At 30.6% G+C, this 19,114-nt stretch overlaps 1 protein-coding gene across 1 annotated transcript; it reads right to left on the reverse strand.

Moving 5' to 3' along the window:
• Window positions 1–11,920: 11,920 nt before the first annotated feature.
• Window positions 11,921–15,474, reverse strand: LOC131651167 (probable WRKY transcription factor 31). The gene is made up of 6 exons (XM_058920835.1): window positions 15,292–15,474; window positions 15,047–15,145; window positions 14,416–14,862; window positions 14,219–14,332; window positions 13,373–13,856; window positions 11,921–12,096 (listed from the first exon to the last, which is right to left on the reverse strand). Exons 1-6 carry the CDS (start codon window positions 15,472–15,474, stop codon window positions 11,921–11,923), a joined length of 1,503 nt encoding a protein of 500 aa, XP_058776818.1.
• Window positions 15,475–19,114: the final 3,640 nt, after the last annotated feature.

Here is a 19,114-nt window from a genome sequence, read left to right on the forward strand (position 1 = left end):
ATGGTCAAATTGAAAATTTGGTTGTCAACTAACATTATTACGAGGTGAATTGAGATTTTTTTTTTGAATTTTTGGTCGAACTTGGATGAGTGGGCTCAAGTTGACACGAGTGTCATAAAAAAATTAATCAACGACCTCCTTTTATTGTTACCCAAATATACATTTTTGGGCTAACTCATATCTATGCAACTGAGTGTGGACGTCCACCGCCCACATTTCCCTTTGTTTAAGGATTGAAACGAAAAAGGTAAAAAAATTATCTCAAACGTGATTTGTTTGATTTTTTATTAGACCTTTTCATGTTTTAACTTTGACTTTATCTTGAAATAAAAAGTAGTGAAAACCTAGCGCACGCGATAGTGATTATTTGTTAGGGCTATATTATTAAACTTAATTGTAGCTTGTAATAGTAACGAGTGTAATCAATTAGACATCAATAAATTAAATTACTATTATTTAAGTGTTATTAGATGAGTTTTTAGAACGTTGTACACTTAAACTATTATAAGCACACAAATTTAAAGAAACAAAGGTAGGAATTAATATAAAATACATCTATATCTATAACTTAGGTGTCTGAGAAAGAAATTTCTTATACAAGACATACTCGCAAAGGCATTTAGTTATTCTTTAATTTAAATTGCTTTATTTATTATAACTAACATTGTGGCTTTGTAGATTTCTAGATTTATAAATTATATTTCCAACATAATTTTTCTAAATATGTTTTGTAATGTTTAACATGAATACTCTCTATCTAATGCTATAAAAATACTAAAGGGTCTGTGAATGAATTTTTCTAAATATTTTTGACACTTTTTTTAAATTGTGAGAATAAGCAAATGAGATAGACATGATTTTTGAAGTATCAAAAATTGGTTCAAACTCATATGGATTTTCTATCTACCTTGCCTCATTACACCCCAAACTATAAGATAATAATGTTGACAATGTATATTGTTTGAAATAGACTCTTGTCCATCTAATTTAATATCTTAAAAATATAAAAAATATCAAATTCTCAAGTTACTAATAAGTTTAACTCAATTTTATTAAATAAAATAATGATAATTATTTTGTATTAATTAATTTTTTTTTTTATATTTTGGCCTTTGGCCCCTTCAAATTTATCTTCATTTCTTTATTGTTTTTTAATGGATAAGTAGAGAGAATTACGAATTTTGTTGTCAAAATTCCATCAAATTAATTTTATTTTTTTAGAAAATTCAATGAAACAAGTTATGGTGTTAAAAATAAAGTATTCTAATGTAAAAGTGTGATGATTTTTTTTTTTGAATAAGGCTCATTCATATAAAAGAAAAGGAATTACAAAAAGAGCCCAAAAAAGAGATGGGGAACAAGGAATGCCCCATCAAAACCTATCGAATCTAAAGAAAGATAATCCTAACCTATTCTTTACAAAATCTCCCCTAATCCCAATGGGAATGAAGTCAAAGAAAACGGTGGAACTTGTGCCGAGCGCTATGTTAGCCAAAAAATCAGCACAAGAGTTTCCCTCTCTATGAATATGAGTGACAATGAAGTTAGAATTATTACACGAGTTAAAGCTCCTATTCCATCTATGCAGAATCTTCAACGGAACCAAAGCAGGATTGGTGAAGGCGCTAACAATCATTTTACAATCGGTTTCAATCCAAATCCTCCTCCAACCCCTCGAATAAGCAATTTCCAAAGCAGTGAGAATAGCAGAAAATTCCGCTAACACCGACGACCCCTCGTTAAGATTTTTAGCAAAAGCAAGGACAAAATTTCCCAAGTGGTTTCGAAAAATACCACCGCAGCCCGCAGCCTTCGAAACCGGATTGAAGGAGCCGTCACAGTTGCATTTTATCCAACCCGAAATAGGAGGGCACCAAAGCACCTCACGAATGTTAGGAGCGCGGGGAGGGCGGATAGTGACATCGAAAGCCTTAATTATGGAGAAGTCGGAAATAGAAATAGCAGAAGTCTTAGAAGAGTTGTCACCAAACAATTTAATCTTCGCCATGATCCAGTTAATCGACCTAAACATATTTGGCCGACTGTTGTTGTGTTTCCAATTATTTCTAGAAAACCAAATTTGGTTGATTATAAGAATGATGCCAACTTTAATGATCAAGGAAGCTTGATTAGAATTAGCACCATTGCAGCAAGACAACCATTGATCCAACGAACCGGGAAAAGAAACTATACCAGCTTTGCATTTAAACCATCTCCAAAGGTCAGCGGCAAACTTACAGTGGAAAAAAAGATGAGCCGTCGTCTCTTCGAAAGAATTGCAAAGACAACACATAGATGCCAAAGAGATACCTCTGCTTTGAATCTGCGCTTCAGTAGGGATTTTGTTATTCAGCAGCTTCCACACAAGCATAGACAGATTCGGCGGAATATCGGGGCGCCTGATAAAGTGTGATGATTTCTATGTTGCATAAGTTAGATATTCGGTTGGCACAATATATTATTAAGTCTAAAACAAATTTTAAAATAAAATATTTTGAGTTATGTGTATTTCAAAATTAAATTGCAAATATATATTATCGTTAAATTGAATGTTTTACACAAATAAAAAATGAAGATAAAGACACTCTTACACAGTTTTCTTCAACTAAAGGATTGTTTTCTATACACAATAATTATGTTAAAAGAAGAGAAACATATTTGATTCTACAAAGAAAAAGCAAAAACATAAGAGTTGTTTTTTATATTATTGAGATTTAATTTATGGCAAATAGTTTTAAATAAATTATTAGTGGAAAAAAATTTGAGTCTCGTTAAATTGAATTGTAGAAAAGAAAAATTACAACAACAAACAATTTTGTTTTATATAATTAAATTATATATTTTGCAACATACTATTTTGGTATATAATTAATGTTTATAACATGTATGAAATGTGAGTAGCGCAAAAAATGTGTGTATAAAAATCTATGATAACAAACTATCAGCGTAATATGCATTAAATCGTGATGTAAAATTCATGCTAAAAATAATATCAACTACATTTTGATCATGGAATATAATTCTGTAGATGAAGAGAAATGCCAAAGAGAGTTTTATTAGATTTTTAATTCGACCCTAAAAACTCAAGGTAGTGGGTGATAAAATGATATTTCAATTTTTTGAAACTAAATCATTCATTTTGAACTATGGGATGATGAATTATTATTTTTAAAAATCTTTTAAAGAAAAGGCAAATGTTATTATATTATAAAAAGAAAAAAAAATATGTATAAAATGGAGGGGGAGGGAAGCTAAACCTGACTCACGCATGCAATAGAAATGAAAGAAAAAAAAGATAAATAAAACAAAGCATCAAAGAAAATAAAGAAAAATTAAATTGAAATTGGCCATCTAAAACAAAGGGGGATGATCAATCTTATCTAAAAATATTCAATAAGAAAGTAATCATAAAGTTAGAAAGTGTCAAAATCTCTCCAAATATATTAAATTAATTATATAATTAATCAAATATAAATTAAAATAATAGATAAATTAATTATATTATAGTCAATTATATCATACATAATTATTGATAAATTGTTTGATATGTGCTTTGACCTAAATTAATAATCTATTATTATAATTAATATTTTTAATAATTAACTATGGTCATCCATGTGAAGAGTGTAAAATTAATTATTTAATTTTTTAAATATGAATTGACATAAACTGTTATTAAATACTAATTATAAATAAATTGTTTGATTGAGTTTTAAGTGAGTGGGATGTAGTGAGTTGAATCATTAATTAAGCCTAAATAAAGGGTTATTTCTTCAATTGTTTAACTATTTAATCGTTTAATGATAATTAACATACATTGAAAAATCTAGATGCCAATGAGGATATTAATCTTCTCATTCTTTCTTCTATCAACATTGGTATTCTGAATCCTAAAATGTATGTCATTCTTGTAGCTCTTAGTTATTCTATAAAATAATTCGTATGTGTTCAATTCATTTAAATTCATCAAAATACTCTTCAAGACAATCATGCTTGTCAACGGGATGTGCTGATGTGCATAAGGTATATCCTTATGTACGGTGTATAAATATTTAAATATTGTCTATATTACTTAAAATATTATATTTATTACTCAAAATAATATAGAAATTACTCAAAATAGTATAAATATTACTCAGAACAATGAATATATTACTCAAAATAGTTAAAATCCGATATTACTCAGAATGGTGTAAATACTACTCAGAATAGTGTACTCATTACTCACAATTAATAATTACTCATAATTAATAGATGTGTACAAATAATGCATATATTATTCATGGATTATGATATTATTACTCGTTTCTAACTAAAATATTACTCGGAACAATTTAAATATTACTCGTACGAGACTTACGCACCGTGCATAAGAATATACCTTATGCACATCAACCTGACCCCTCGTCAACGGTCCATGGCCCTTTAAAACAGGTGATATAAAGTTTACTTGTGTTTTTAGCTTGTTTATCACATTTCTTTTTTGTTTTGTTTTTGAAACACGCTCTCCCCCTGTCGTGTTTTCCCATACTTGATTAATCATGAGTGTATCGTTTTATACAACCTCCATCAAATATTTTTTTTACAAGAACAAAACTATCTCATCTCATTAGTAATAATCGTCGCAATACAAGGAGGAATATGGTGCATAGAATTACGTCTAGTCCAAGAATTGACCGCCTTTATTAAAAAATGAGCAACCATATTCAATTGGAGTTTAACAAAATTTATCTCAAAGTTGTGAAAATAAGATAAAAGCGATCTAATGATACAGATAATAAGATGAAACTCTGACAAATACTAACTATCAACTTTGTTAGAACAAGATTTGTTCTGATCAATATTCTTGTTTTGATGATAACAATATATATGAATTTGGTATAAGACAATGTGGTACTCTAATCCTTTGCATTTTCCATTTCAGGAAATACATAAAGAGTATGCACAATTCAGCGCTCAGAAGCACTGACTCAGAAGGTTCTGGAGGGCTGCACCAGAACATGATCTGGCAAGACATCAGAAGATGGTCAAGCAGAATCAGAACATGGACTATGAAGCATCAGAAGAACATGAAGTCAGAAGCAGAAGCACTGATGTTCTGAATGGTATCACGCTCAAGCTCTTCAAAGTAAGAAGACAAGAAGATGCTCTGCACCAAGTTGATTGACTCTGATATTCAAACGTTGTTTTCACAAATCTGTGATCAGAAGCAAGTATAAGATGACAAGCTATTAAGTCTAATCTCTGACTGACAAAAGGAACGTTAGAAGCTACAAAAGGCAAAGTCAGTAAAAACAGCAAAAGCATGGCTCGAGGTAGTTGACAAAAATGTGAAACATTAAATGCAGCGTTGTACTATTCACGCAATGCATTAATGCAACCCAACGGTCATCTTCTTAAACGCCTATAAATATGGAAGTTCTGATCAGAAGCAGCTAACCAATTCTTGCAAAAATACTGAAACGCTGTTGAAATCAAAGCTCACGAACTTCATCTTCAACCTCACAAACTCTTGTAATATTTAGTGAGTGTTAAGCTTATAACTTAAGAGAAATATCACTGTTGTGATTATAGCTTGATAAGAAGCAAATCCATACTCTTGTAAACTTTATTTTACATTGATTGTAAAAGGTTCCTAGAGTGATCAGTTAGATCAGTAGACTCTAGAAGACTTAGAGGTTATCTAAGTGGTGATTTCCTAGAGTGATCAGGTTGTGATCAGTATACTCTAGAAGACTTAGAGGTTATCTAAGTGGATAACCATTGTAATCAGATTGATTAGTGGATTAAATCCTCAGTTGAGGTAAATCACTCTAAGAGGGTGGACTGGAGTAGTTTCGTTAACAACGAACCATGATAAAAATAGTTGTGTTCATTGTTTTTATCTTAAGAGTTTTTAAAGTCACACTTATTCAAACCCCCCATTTCTAAGTGTTTTTCTATCCTTCAAACTTCATTAGACTTTTACTTTGTTCTCTTAAAACACTTAGTATATACGTAGTTTCCATAGGAATATTTTTATTCTCCAAATAAAAAAAGTTATCTTCTTTATCGCTCGTGAAAAACTAACTTTCATGTATAAGAAGTAAAAAATGAGGTGCAGGGCCGGTCCTAGGGGTATGTCAGCAAGGCTACTGTCTAGGGTCTCACATTTTTATATCATATTTATATGATTTTAATTAATTAATTTTTTTAAAATAACTTTTTACATTATTTATTTATATACCATTTAAATAATACATATTTAGGATATATAATAATAACAACCATTGACAATATACATTATAATTTGACTTTCTAATTCAAAAACTATACGTCTAGATAATAATTTTTTAGTTCAAATCTAAGTTTTTTAAAATAATTTTGACATTGTTTTTCAATTATGGTTTTATAAAATAATGAGATGGTTTTATAAAATAATGAGAAGAGTGTTTAAATGAGTTAATTTTATAATCAATTAAAATAAAATATTAAATAAATTGATTATAATATTTTACATCCTAAAACATCTACAATATATTAATTTTAAAAAAAATATTTAATTTTAATTTTCGCTTCATGCTTTAAGATGTGTTGGACGGACTCTGATGAGGTGAACAATTATTTTAGGGAGAAATTTCAACAAACAATATTGATATAATTTTTGAAGGAATAGTAGTTTTAAATTATTAAATGTGGCAAATAGTGGTGGGTTGGATGTGTTATTAAAGAAGTGTTATGGATGTGTGACAATAATAAAATTCATGGATGTGATCAATTTAGTTTAGTTGTTTTAAAAATCATATCGGAAGATATACTATCTAGCTATTATTAGAAGATGTCACCACTCTACCATAAATGTCCATAAATGTCCTTTGCTCTTTTAAAATTTATAAAGTAAAAAAGGTATATTAGTTCTTACATAAAGGTCAATATAATCACTCTCTAATCAAGTGTTGACACTTGGCAATACAAAATCACTTTCTCATTTCAAATTATATTTTCCCTCCATTTACTAATTAAACTATTTCTATCTTTCACTCTCTTTATTAAACACCCGACACACTTCATAATTTTCATTTTAATTTTTTCTCCCTCAATTTTTTTTCTCTTTTTATTTTTAAATATAAATTAATTAATAAATTGAATTTTTTTAATGGAACGAAGAGAAATACGAGAAAATTTACTCAATCGAAAACATAATTGTTTTATGATTATTAAAAAATATTAAGAATTATTTAAAAAAAATTCAAATGTCAAAATTTCTACTATACTGACAGATCATCAAAATTTCTTTTTTATTTCAATTAACAATTGTCTTTATTTGGGACACAAAATTCTTATTTTCAAATGTCAATTTTTTTATTCTTTTCACGGGGCATTATCAGCAAAAAAACATATTTTATTTTAATTAACCATTGTCTTTATTTGAGACACAAAATTTCTTTAAGGCATTAGTGAGAATATTCAAATGACTAGATCCTCTCTTGTTGTATATGGCGTATGCTTTTCCAATCTTACAAGATCCATCTGATATCGAATTAACTGTTCTAGAATCAATAATTCTGCCAAGCCTCCATTCTGCATGAACCTTTAATACTCGATCATATTAGTCCCTCGAATATTGATATGTATGAAGAAAATAGAAACCTCGACTTCGTCTATAGGCTTCCACACATCTCTAATGAAGTAACCGAGAGAAAATACTTCTTTTTTTTCCCGTTGGATTACCAAACTCTAGAAATACCACACAATATGAATCTCGACCTGTAACTCAATAACTTCCCAAACATCAACAATGAATGAACTCCTATACGGTAGATCTATATTCTATAAGAATTGAGAAGCAATTGATGTTAATCTTGCTAGAGGTTGAGGATGAGTTCGTATTCGAAAGATAAATGTTAAAAGGTGTTCTTTCAAAATGGGTTTCCAAGATTTTAGAAAAAATGTCAAAGTTATGATTATAATCACAATAGTCATTATCATGTTATTATATAGAGTGAGAGAAGAACATGATTTATATATGTGCTTGAGATCATGCACAAAAATGAGTGAAAATAATGTTTGATTCGAGTCATAAGCACATGTATGATTTGAGTCAAGTGGTAAAGTAATTTGAATTAAGATCTAAATCATATGAAAAACCCATTTCTGTGATTCGAATCAGGATTCGAGACAAGGCAAAAGTACTATGATTCGAGTCATGAAAACTTTGATTCAAATTAAACAAGATAATGGAATAATTCAACTCATTATTTGACTCGTGATTTGAGTCGTGAAAACTATGAGTCAAATCACAGAGTTCTGTGAAGAAAATGAAGTGTAAATTTGAGTCGAATTAAGTGTAAATTTTGAGTCAAATTATGATAGCATGAAAAACTTCCTGAAATTACTATGTTTCATTTGATTCGAATCATAAGATGTGTGATTCGAATCACACACCTAAAATCTTTAATTTTTGTATTTTTGAAAGTGCTTTGAGATTCTACTAATGTCATGACTTGAGTCAATCTCAAATATAGTTCTTGATCAAAAAACTCGACTAATTGACTTAAAGTATAATACTCACACTAAAAAATAAACAGTTTGACTTATGCATGCAAAAACATGAATCAATGAAAAACACTATTTAAAAAGCATTGCACTCGATTCTAATATATTTGCAAAGATCTAACATAGAGGATACTCAATCACGAAAGAAATAAATTATAAACGATAATAAACGAGACAAGTAACAAAAACAAAGTCCTAGAGGGAAGAGTAACCTCAGTAGTTGGAAATGGAGCCAATGACGAGATTATTGTAATGCTTGAAGAAGAAGGGAACAATGTTCTTGTGAGAAAATTTGGATTCATTAGTCCATCAAGACTTGTCATTGGTCCTGGCAGTAACATTCTTGCAGTTGACGATGTTTGTTGTATAATTTTCATAGCTTTCAGTGGTAAAGCATGATTGTGGTTTCCTTCATATGTTGTTACCAGTATTGATCTGTCATCCACACACCTTTGTATCTGTTATAAATATAGTGATTGTCATAGGTTGATAATTGTTTAGACATGAACAAACTTGATGAATTTAATGAGGCTTTTCAAACAAGGTTTGCGAACGTGACCTAGTTTATGAGGATAACATCATGTTTTTGATGTTTCAATGCATATAATACTACTAACGCGTTTAAGGCCACATTAGCCATATTTGACTGTGATTCTTATCAATGTCAAGAGTTCAACGTACTTAACTATAAGTTTATTATGATATGAATTGACTTTGGACTTATTTATTGAAATCATCACTTATGAGAGTGTTTGAAAGAATTTATAAAAACATCTTATGGTACGTTAGTTGTTTTCACCTCATTTCTCTAAATATTTTAGAATGGCTAATGAAAATAACTTACAACTTATATAAATTACAACTTTTATATCTAATAACTTATCCGTTTTTTCATCGTACATTTTAAATCTGTGATGCATCTATAATAATCTAGAGGAAACAAGTTTCCTTTCACCATATCTTATGTCCATACTTTCTACCTTGACACCCATCATTGATCTAAGGCAAAAATTAATATTTTTTATCAAATAAAATCCAAAATATAAATTTCACTATCTTAACCAAAATATGTATATATACTCTAACTTATCAAATTATATACTTTTATACCAGTTTTAAATTTTATATGGTATTAATATGTGCTGTAAAACTAATGAATAAATTAACTTCAAGTGTTTTCATTAGATTCTAAATTATTGCTTCAAAATATTATATTTTATTAAAAAAACAAAATGTATTATTATATTGCATGTATTTCTTTATTGTAAAATATTAATCACCTAAAAGTAATTAAACACACTTGATGCAATGTGGGAAGTTGCATGGGTTGCCTTGTGCAAAAAGTTCACAAATTCACAATTTGCTTTCCACTATTGACAGCTACAATGTTGTGAACATTTTTGTTCTAGAAAATCAAACTTCCACTCCCAGTAATGTAATTATTCTTACTAGACTTTCTATTTTGAATACTTAATTAAGGATTAATCAAAGATGTATGTTTCCAATTTAGTAGTTAGATTGAGTATCATTTCCATAACTATACTATAATACTATAATATGAGTTTCATTAGTCTGAAATGTAAACTGCTTTGAAATTGAGCTATTTCCTCATGACAAAAACCTTCTTTAACCATTTTTCTACCAACTGCTATAAAATATTATTGAATATACATATTATGAGCCCTCACTTTCCATAATGTTTCTACTAAAATTGCAACTTACTTGTTTGTGTAACCAATTCAGTTGGACATTGCTAGTGCAACCTGACATTACTAAATAGCTTACAAAAAAATGTAACCTAATACATTCTAAAACCAACATAGCCAATAAGCCTCTTACTTTTTGGCCTTCCATATACAAAAGATACATTTACATAAATATACAATCTTGCATTCCTCATCAAAAGATTTTTTTATACTTAAGTTCAATTGCATTCATAAATCTTCATTACATTTTGCAGGACATAATTGTTAAAACTAGGAAATATATGAACATTTATATTCATCGATATATTTTTGTTAACCACTATAAACCAAGAGACTTACATCCAATAACAAAATTGTCTTTCTCTCGATCATAGAAATTAAAATTTATTATTTGCTATTATATCTCCTATGTTTCTAAGAGCATGATCATCGTTGGTGTTTTGGGGTTCCTACACAAATTTTAAAGGAACTGTGTCAGGGTTTGATGGATATTTAACTGGTCTTTCCATTCCTCAATTAAATGACGTTCTCAAACTAAAGCATATTTCTACACTTTTATTTGGTCTTTTCAATTTACTTTCTTTATAGATGGCCAATAATAAATGGGTTATGAAATATATTGTGGGATTTAATGGGACCCACTTTAAAGTTTTTTATGAGTTTTATGGGTATTTAAAAAATATAGATGAAGTGTTTAAATAATTGGAAAGAGTAAAAAAAAAATTGAGCGGGTCCCATTTAAAGAACTCAAATGGGTATGGTGGACGTGGGTATTCTAACTTTCTTATTTATTTTTATATATATGATCATGGATTATCCTTATAGTTTATCATGGAATAGTTGTAGTTTCCTTCACTTTTTGCACATATATTAGTATATCTTATTTTAGACGTGACAATTAACCACACTAACGTTTGTTGTATAAACAATACTTGAATTATATAGTTGTTAAGATAAATTTGACCTAATGTGACATTAGTTTACAATTATATCTACTTCAATATATTGCATTCATACAATTGCATTTCATTATAGTCTTATAAGATAAAATCACTCGAGCACACATGTATCTTACTATTATTAAATAAAATAGTCATATGTGCAAAAGTGGAGGGAAAAAAACCAATGATTATAAAATAGAGGGACAAAAAAACTGTGTTTTAATATAGATAACTAAAAAATTAAAAACATCAAAATAAAACACATGATACTAGACATATTAGAAGATTACTTATTTCTATTTGAAATATATTATAGCCTTGATAATAATACTAAGACATAACTAATTATGTCTTATTCACTCCACTCAATTGATAGTTATGTAGAGACATTAAAATACAGCTACGTGGGTTCGGATTTTCGATATCTCACTTATTCACCCTTAATAAAAGTGAAATTCCAGCAAGTAAGTTACTTGAAAGAAAAATAAAAGACAAAACGAATTATAAATAAAGAGTTCGAATATGTGACATCTCACTTATTCACCCTTAAAATAAGCAAAATTTCAACAAGTTATTTGAAAGAAGAAAAAAAAGACAAAACTAATTATAAAAAAAATCAACTATAAATCCAAGTTGAATAAATGTGAAAAAATTCAGGTCAACTTTTTTGTTTTTCCTAAAAATTAAACACTCAAAAATATAAATTATTATTTTTATTGCTTTCATTGGCATTGTTACTTATATAACATTGTCATTGTTGTTATTGTTTTTTGTGTTACTATCCTTTGGTTGTGAAGCCCCAATCATGCAAGTAAGAGCAGCTATCAAAACTGCAGTCAAGTCAGGATCAACTGCAAGGTTCTGTGATGTCTGTTGAGATTGAGAAGTTTCTGCATCTTGAGACATTTGAAGTCCTGAAAATCGTGACTGGTTAAACAATGTCTAAGTAGGAAACTGTAATAGATTATTTGGTGATTGAGTTAAGTTCAATGTAATGGTTGGAAATGAAGCTGATGCCGAAATAGTTGCAATGCTTAAAAATGATTATACACAATTTATAACTTGAAAAAGTATTAGATATTAAATAAATATCAAAAAATAATATAATATATATTTATACTATAATAAATGATTATACACAATTTATAATTTACATATTGTCCTCACAACTTAAATTTTTTGCCTCCGTCCTTGTTTATATCTATTTCATACAAGTGCATTTCATTACAATCTTACATAATAAGGATTAGGTTGATTACAATCTTATATGATAATGTTTAAATTAGGGGTGGCAAAACGGGCCCGAACCGCGGGGAAAGCCCATTTTTCCCGCCTTTTTCGCGGGGCGGGACAAGGTTTTAGGCCCGCTCCCTTTAATGTGTCCGCCCCGCCCCGTTTTTTTGTGGGCTTTTGCGGGCATGAGCTTTTTCATACTATTTTACTTTTTTTATGCTTAAAAGGTTCAATGCCCGCGGGCTTTCCCTGCCCCGCCCTCACTTTTTCGCGGGGCGGGGCAGGGTTTTAGATCCACACTCTCAAATATGTCCGCCCCGCCCCATTTTTTTCGGGCTTTTGCGGGGCGGGCCTAAACGGGGCGGACATGCCCGTTTGCCACTCCTAGATTAAATTGACTTGTGCGGGTGCAGAGATATCTTACTTGTGTTAAATAAAAATGTCACAAGTGCAAATGAAGAGGGAGTCCAAAAAATCTCAATCCATATGATTATAAAATAGAGGGATCAAAATACTGAATTTAAAATATGTAACTCAAAAATTAAAAACATCACAATAAAATACATGATACATGACATATTAAAATATTAATTATTTCAATTTGAAATATATTATAGTCTTGAGAAGAATACTAAGACATAACTAAGTATGTCTCATTAAATCAGCTCAGTTAGCTCACTCGGTAACTACGCAGACACATCAAATTGAAGTGGCACATGTTTGAATTTGCGATATTCCACCGTTTCACCCTTAGAAAAAGTGAAAGTCCAGCAAATAAGTTACTTGAAAGAAAGAAAAAGACAAAACTAATTATAAAAAAGAACAACTATAAATCCAAGTTGAATAAAAGAGAAAAAATCCAGGTCAACTTTTTGTTTTTCCTAAAAATTGAACATTCAAAAATATAAATTGTTGTTTTTATTCCTTTCATTGGCATTGTTGCTTATATAACATTGCCATTATTGTTATTGGTTTTTGTGTTACTATTGTTTGGTTGTGAAGCCCCGATCATGCAAGTAAGAGCAGCTACCAAAACTGCAGTCAAGTCAGGATCAGCTGCAAGGTTCTGTGATGTCTGTTGAGATTGAGAAGTTTCTGCATCTTGAGACATTTGAAGTCCTGAAAATCGTGACTGGTTAAACAATGTTTGAGTAGGAAACTGTAATAGATTATTTGGTGATTGAGTTAAATCCAATGTAATGGTTGGAAATGGAGCTGATGCCGAAATAGTTGCAATGCTTGAAGAAGAAGGAAACACTGTTCTTGTGAGAAAATTTGGATTCATTAGTCCATCAGGACTTGTCATTGGTCCTGATAGTAACATTCTTGCAGCCGATGATGTTTGTTGCACCATTTCCATAGCTGCTGGTGGCAAAGCATGGTTGTGATTTCCTTCGTATGTTGTTACCAATATTGATTTGTCCTCGGCACACCTTTGTACCTATTAAAGATATGATGCATGTCATATATTTGATATTTGGTTAGACATAAAGTACTCAATAAATTTAATAAGGGTTTCAAAACAAGGTTCGCGAACACGGCCTAGGTTAAGGGTGAGATCGTTTTTTTGATGTTCCGATGCATACATTGCTAGTACTGTAATTAAGGTCGGATAAGCCACATTTTATTATGATTCTTATCAATGTCGAGAATTATGACATAGCTTTTGTTTGAAAGAATTTATAAAAACAATTTATGACGCATCAATAACTTATTTTCAAATAATTTCTAAGCATTTTAGAATCACTAATGAAAACAACTTATAACTTATATAACTAACAACTTCTATATCTAATAACTTACTTGTTTTTTCACCGGACAATTTAAAGCCATGGTGCATCGATAATAAGCTCGAGGAAACGGATTTCCTTTCGCCATCTTCTGTCCATACTTTCTCCATTGACACCCATCATTGATCTGAGACAACAAATAATGTTTTCATCAAACAAAATCCAAATAATAAATTCCATTCTTTCAACCAAAATATGAAATTAAAGTACCATATTAGCCTCCGACCGAGCTCGAACCGAAACTTTTGCTTTCTTCATTGTTGCCTCAGCTTCTTCAACATTAGTTTGAGGACTAAAATTTGAAACATTATTAGTATTATTATTAGCAGCTAAAACATGGTTTGAAGGACTATCATTTCTTTCATTTCCATGATCAGATTCCTTGTTATCATGATCAAAAACAACTTCATCCTTAGAATCTTCCTCATTGTTGTTCACTAGATCCGTAACTTGTCTTGGTATCAAAACTCCACCATTCCCATTTGGTTTCTCTTCTTCTCGTTCCTCTTCTTTACAATCCTCTACCTTCCTCTCCTGCATCAAACTCAACATATGCATTTGCAACGCCTCGTAATTCATCTTAGCCTCATCAAACATGTTCCTCAGCTGGTGATTCTCAGCCTTCTTTCTCTCAAGCTCAGCTTGAAGAACATCAAGCTGAAATATCATTAGATTTTGTATAAAAACTCACTGGCTAAAAATATAATTTTTTTTATCAAATTACTGAATTTATATATATATATATATATATATATATATATATATATATATATATATATATATATATATATATATATATATATATATATATATATATATATATATATATATATTTGTTTACCTCTAGGTTAACTTTTTTGTCTTCTGAATTAGTTGATATGTCAGGTTCCACCACTGATTGATCACTGCTTGTGTTTGTGGTAAGAAGATTCAAACTAGTCTGTTGAAACATCACATTTTCTTAAGCTCATGACCAATATCTTATATATAATATACAATACTAATATCACTATTAGAAGAAAAAAAACTAAATTAATGATAATAATGGAATGGAATGGAATAGACTATAGATTAAGGGATACTCACATTTACTTTGAATTCAGTAAGAGAAGAAGGGGTGTAATGATGATGGGGAGGTGCAGCAGAAGTAGAGGCATGGTTGGTGTTATTCTGAGAGAAAAAATCGAATTCATGGATGATGGGTTTGTTCTGATGATCAGAGAGTGGAGACATGTTATAGTTTTTGTTGTTGTTGTTGTTGGTATTCATTTTTGTGAGTAAGGTTGTAGTGAAAGTTTTTTGTGGTTTTTGGAAAAGAGTGAGAATTCAATAGGTTTATGGTGGAAGAAGCTATAAAAATGGATCTGAATCAATGGAGAGTCCAACTCGTTTGGCCATATGAAACAAAGGGATATGTATATAGACTTTGGAGAGAGAGAGAGAGTGTGTATGTGTGAGAGAGTGAAAGAGAGAGATAGTCAATGATGCAATGCGACTCGGCAATAAAAGAGGAGAGAATCACACCCTTTATATTTTCAGTTGAATACTGACATTTGAATTTTTTGTTTTTTAAAGAATTGTAGAAGTTTAGGCGAATTCACTAGAGGCACTAGTTCATTTCTTTAAGGATGGAAATTTTTAGGAAAATTCACTAATATATTGATACGTATAAGAGAAGGATCCGATAATTAAGTTTTATATGAAAAATAAACGTGCCCAGTGATTTAAAATTAGACGGAATGTGTGATATGACCAAATGTAACAAATTCTATGAGTCAAAAACACCTGTTTGAATTCACTAAATGATTTTTTTAGTTATTAATTTATGTAGTTTTAGTAAATAATTTATATTGTGGTATAATAGAAAGTCAACAGTCTGTTGTGTTACTAAAGTAATTTTAAAATACAAGCATCATGTAACAAGATACATTTAGTGGCGGAGTTAGAAAAATTATGAAGTCTGGGCAAATTTTTACCGATTCTACCATTGACTTCATGATTTTCTATCAAAATGGTACTCCTATTTGACAAAAAAAGACGGACCCTAGCTTTCATGAATGCTAATTTATGTACTAGTATATACTAGTACTTACATTGTCCATAAGAGTCCGACCATCAAATTTTATATCACATTTACAATTAAACTGAATTCAATTATAGCAGCACAATAACCAACAGATCAACCCAAAATATCCCATTGTCCAATGAGTTATATAGCAACGTAGACAATGTCAATCCATTTGATAGCTTTATTCATAATGTCACATGTTCACTAGTAGGCAAACATTACCACCACATTACTAGTCTTCTACTAGTCTAGACACTAGATAGTAACATTAATTAAATAGTTTAGTTAAATAGAAATTAACTTTATTCCTAATAAATATCTTCCTCTATCACAAAGAAAGTCAAGATTAAAATTACTAAAAATAATCAACAAATTTATACTAAATGATTCCAAATTCCAAAGTAAAGCAAAGCTCTCTCTCTCTCTCTCTCTCTCTCTCTCTCTCTCTCTCTCTCTCTCTCTCTCTCTCTCTCTCTCTCTCTCTCTCCATTACCGCCCTATGCTCCTATTCAGCCATTAACCATTTAACCTTCAAACCATTAACCTAGCCTCCCTTCATCTTTTCTTTCTTTTCATCTCTCTCTCTCTCCCTCACACAAATAAACCAACATCTTCATCATCTGCAAGAAACAAAACCCACAGCCATCACCATTACTACAACCACTCTAAGCGAAACATATAACAACAACACTGATAACAACAACAATAGCAACAACAATAGCACTATTAAGAATCATAAATTCAAAGGTAAAGATGCAAAGCTAAAGGTGTGTCTATTTGCAGATGGTGAAGCGTGGCTGGGCGGAGCCTGGGCAGCTGCCCTACCTAGTCGGGCGCTGGCTCCGCCACTGGATACATCATTGATTTACAGTGTAAAATTAATTTACCTCCGTTTAGTTGATTTTTCCACAGTGACCTAGTCTTTCTAAACTCCCCATACAATTAGTTTTCCTACTTCTCTGGACCTCCCATAAATTAGCTCCACTCGATTTCACTTTTCTTTACTTTTTGTTATTTACTCAGAGTTTCCAAGTTTTTTATCTTGATATTTATTCTTCATTTAATTTCCTTGATCAAAACAAATCCTTTCTTCATTTCATTCTCAAAACCTTGACCATAATTGTGGTGGCAATGACATCCAAGACTATATTTCCCCAGCCTCATCCATTTCGTTGACTAGTGTATCCTTTGGGCAAGAACCACCTACTCATTCTAAAGCTCTGATCCTAATATATGGTCATTTTACATTAAATCTTTCCACTGTTGTTATAAGTGATGATAAAATGATTGTTGGGTATTGCTTATGCCCTACTGACTATCACAATCTACCATTCTGTGAGAGTTGGTTTTCCATTGAGGTGAAATCACACGATTTAAGAACCTTTCCTCTTCCAATGGGTGACTACCTTGTCGGACTAACTCAGATGGAGATGGCCAACTATCAAAATAATAATAAATGAATAATATTCAACATGATCAAACTTGTGGATCTATGTGTTTGCAGATATGAGCTGGTGATCTTTTAGAGAAACTTTCAAATGTTTTGATAACGACAACACCAATGATTATTAAAGTCAGTAGTAATAATTCTCCAACTCTCAAATAATGGTAACTGTTGTACCCCAATTTTGACCCTAAGATCCCACCAATTTGCATTAAACCTCAAAAGTGTGATAATCATTTCATGCATCATCTGCTAACCAAAAATATACAAAAAGATTGTGTTTGCTTGTTGCTTATTTCCCAAGATAGGTGATTGATCAAGGAGCTCAAGCAAATTAGGGTTTTGAAGCTCACAAGGTGGCTCAAACTTTCTCATATGTGATTTCCCTCATCAATATCCAAGCCCAAGTGTGGTTTAAATCATAATCAACAACTTTCAAATTCATTTGGTACACAATTAGGGTTTTTGACCTAATTCTCTACAAAGTTGACTTTTGACCAAGGCAAAGTCTTATGGCTCAAAACATGATTCAAGGGTCTCCAATGCCTCATCATAATCCATTCATATCATCCATTTGGCTAGAAGAGCTTGATTCAATTCATACTTGGAAGAGTGCAATTCAATTGGAAAAAATCAACTATCTAAAATCAACTTTGACTTTTGGGAATTTGGTCAACCATGTACTTTTGAAGATCAAAATCATGAATATGAGATTATTGAAGTCATTTGATCAAGATTAATCAAGAAAATCAACCAAAGATTCAAAAGTCAAAGTTAGGGTTTTGACTTTTTCTTAAAGAAATTACATGTTTAATGCTCAACTTTGAAAGCTCGTAACTTCTTCAATAAGTAACCATTTTTTGTGCTCCAAAGGCTGAATTTAAGAGGAAGTTATGATTTACAACTTTGTGCTTGTAAAGGAACCTCCAAAAAGTGAAAGTATTCCAAGTTATGAAGCCATGAAGTCATGACCAAAATCTTAACACTTTGAGATAATTCTGCCAACATTTTTGACCTATAAAGTAAGTGACTTTGTGACCATTTTTCTCCATGATCCCAATTTATTCAAGGAAAGTGAACAAAACCAAAGTTATAGAGGATGTTTCAAGCTTTCCAGAATGTCCAAGAGCATGAAAATATGATGCTTAAGTTGGGAGAATCGAAGAGATGAAGATGGTGCATCAATGTTGTTCCAAGGTCCATGTTCATGAACAAAGTTATGTATAAACAAAGCAATCCAAGAAAAATCTACAAACCTTTGATTACAAGCCATATAATTGTCCTTGTTTGCTTCTAAATCTCAACATAGTCAGAAGTTTACACAAATCCTATGAGCTTTACACAAAGATTAGAACCTTTGTTCATCAAACTTTTCCATTTTAGGCATAAAGGCTTGA

The sequence above is a fragment of the Vicia villosa genome, linkage group LG2, assembly GCF_029867415.1.
Source record: "Vicia villosa cultivar HV-30 ecotype Madison, WI linkage group LG2, Vvil1.0, whole genome shotgun sequence".
In the NCBI taxonomy this organism is placed as follows: Eukaryota; Viridiplantae; Streptophyta; class Magnoliopsida; order Fabales; family Fabaceae; genus Vicia; species Vicia villosa.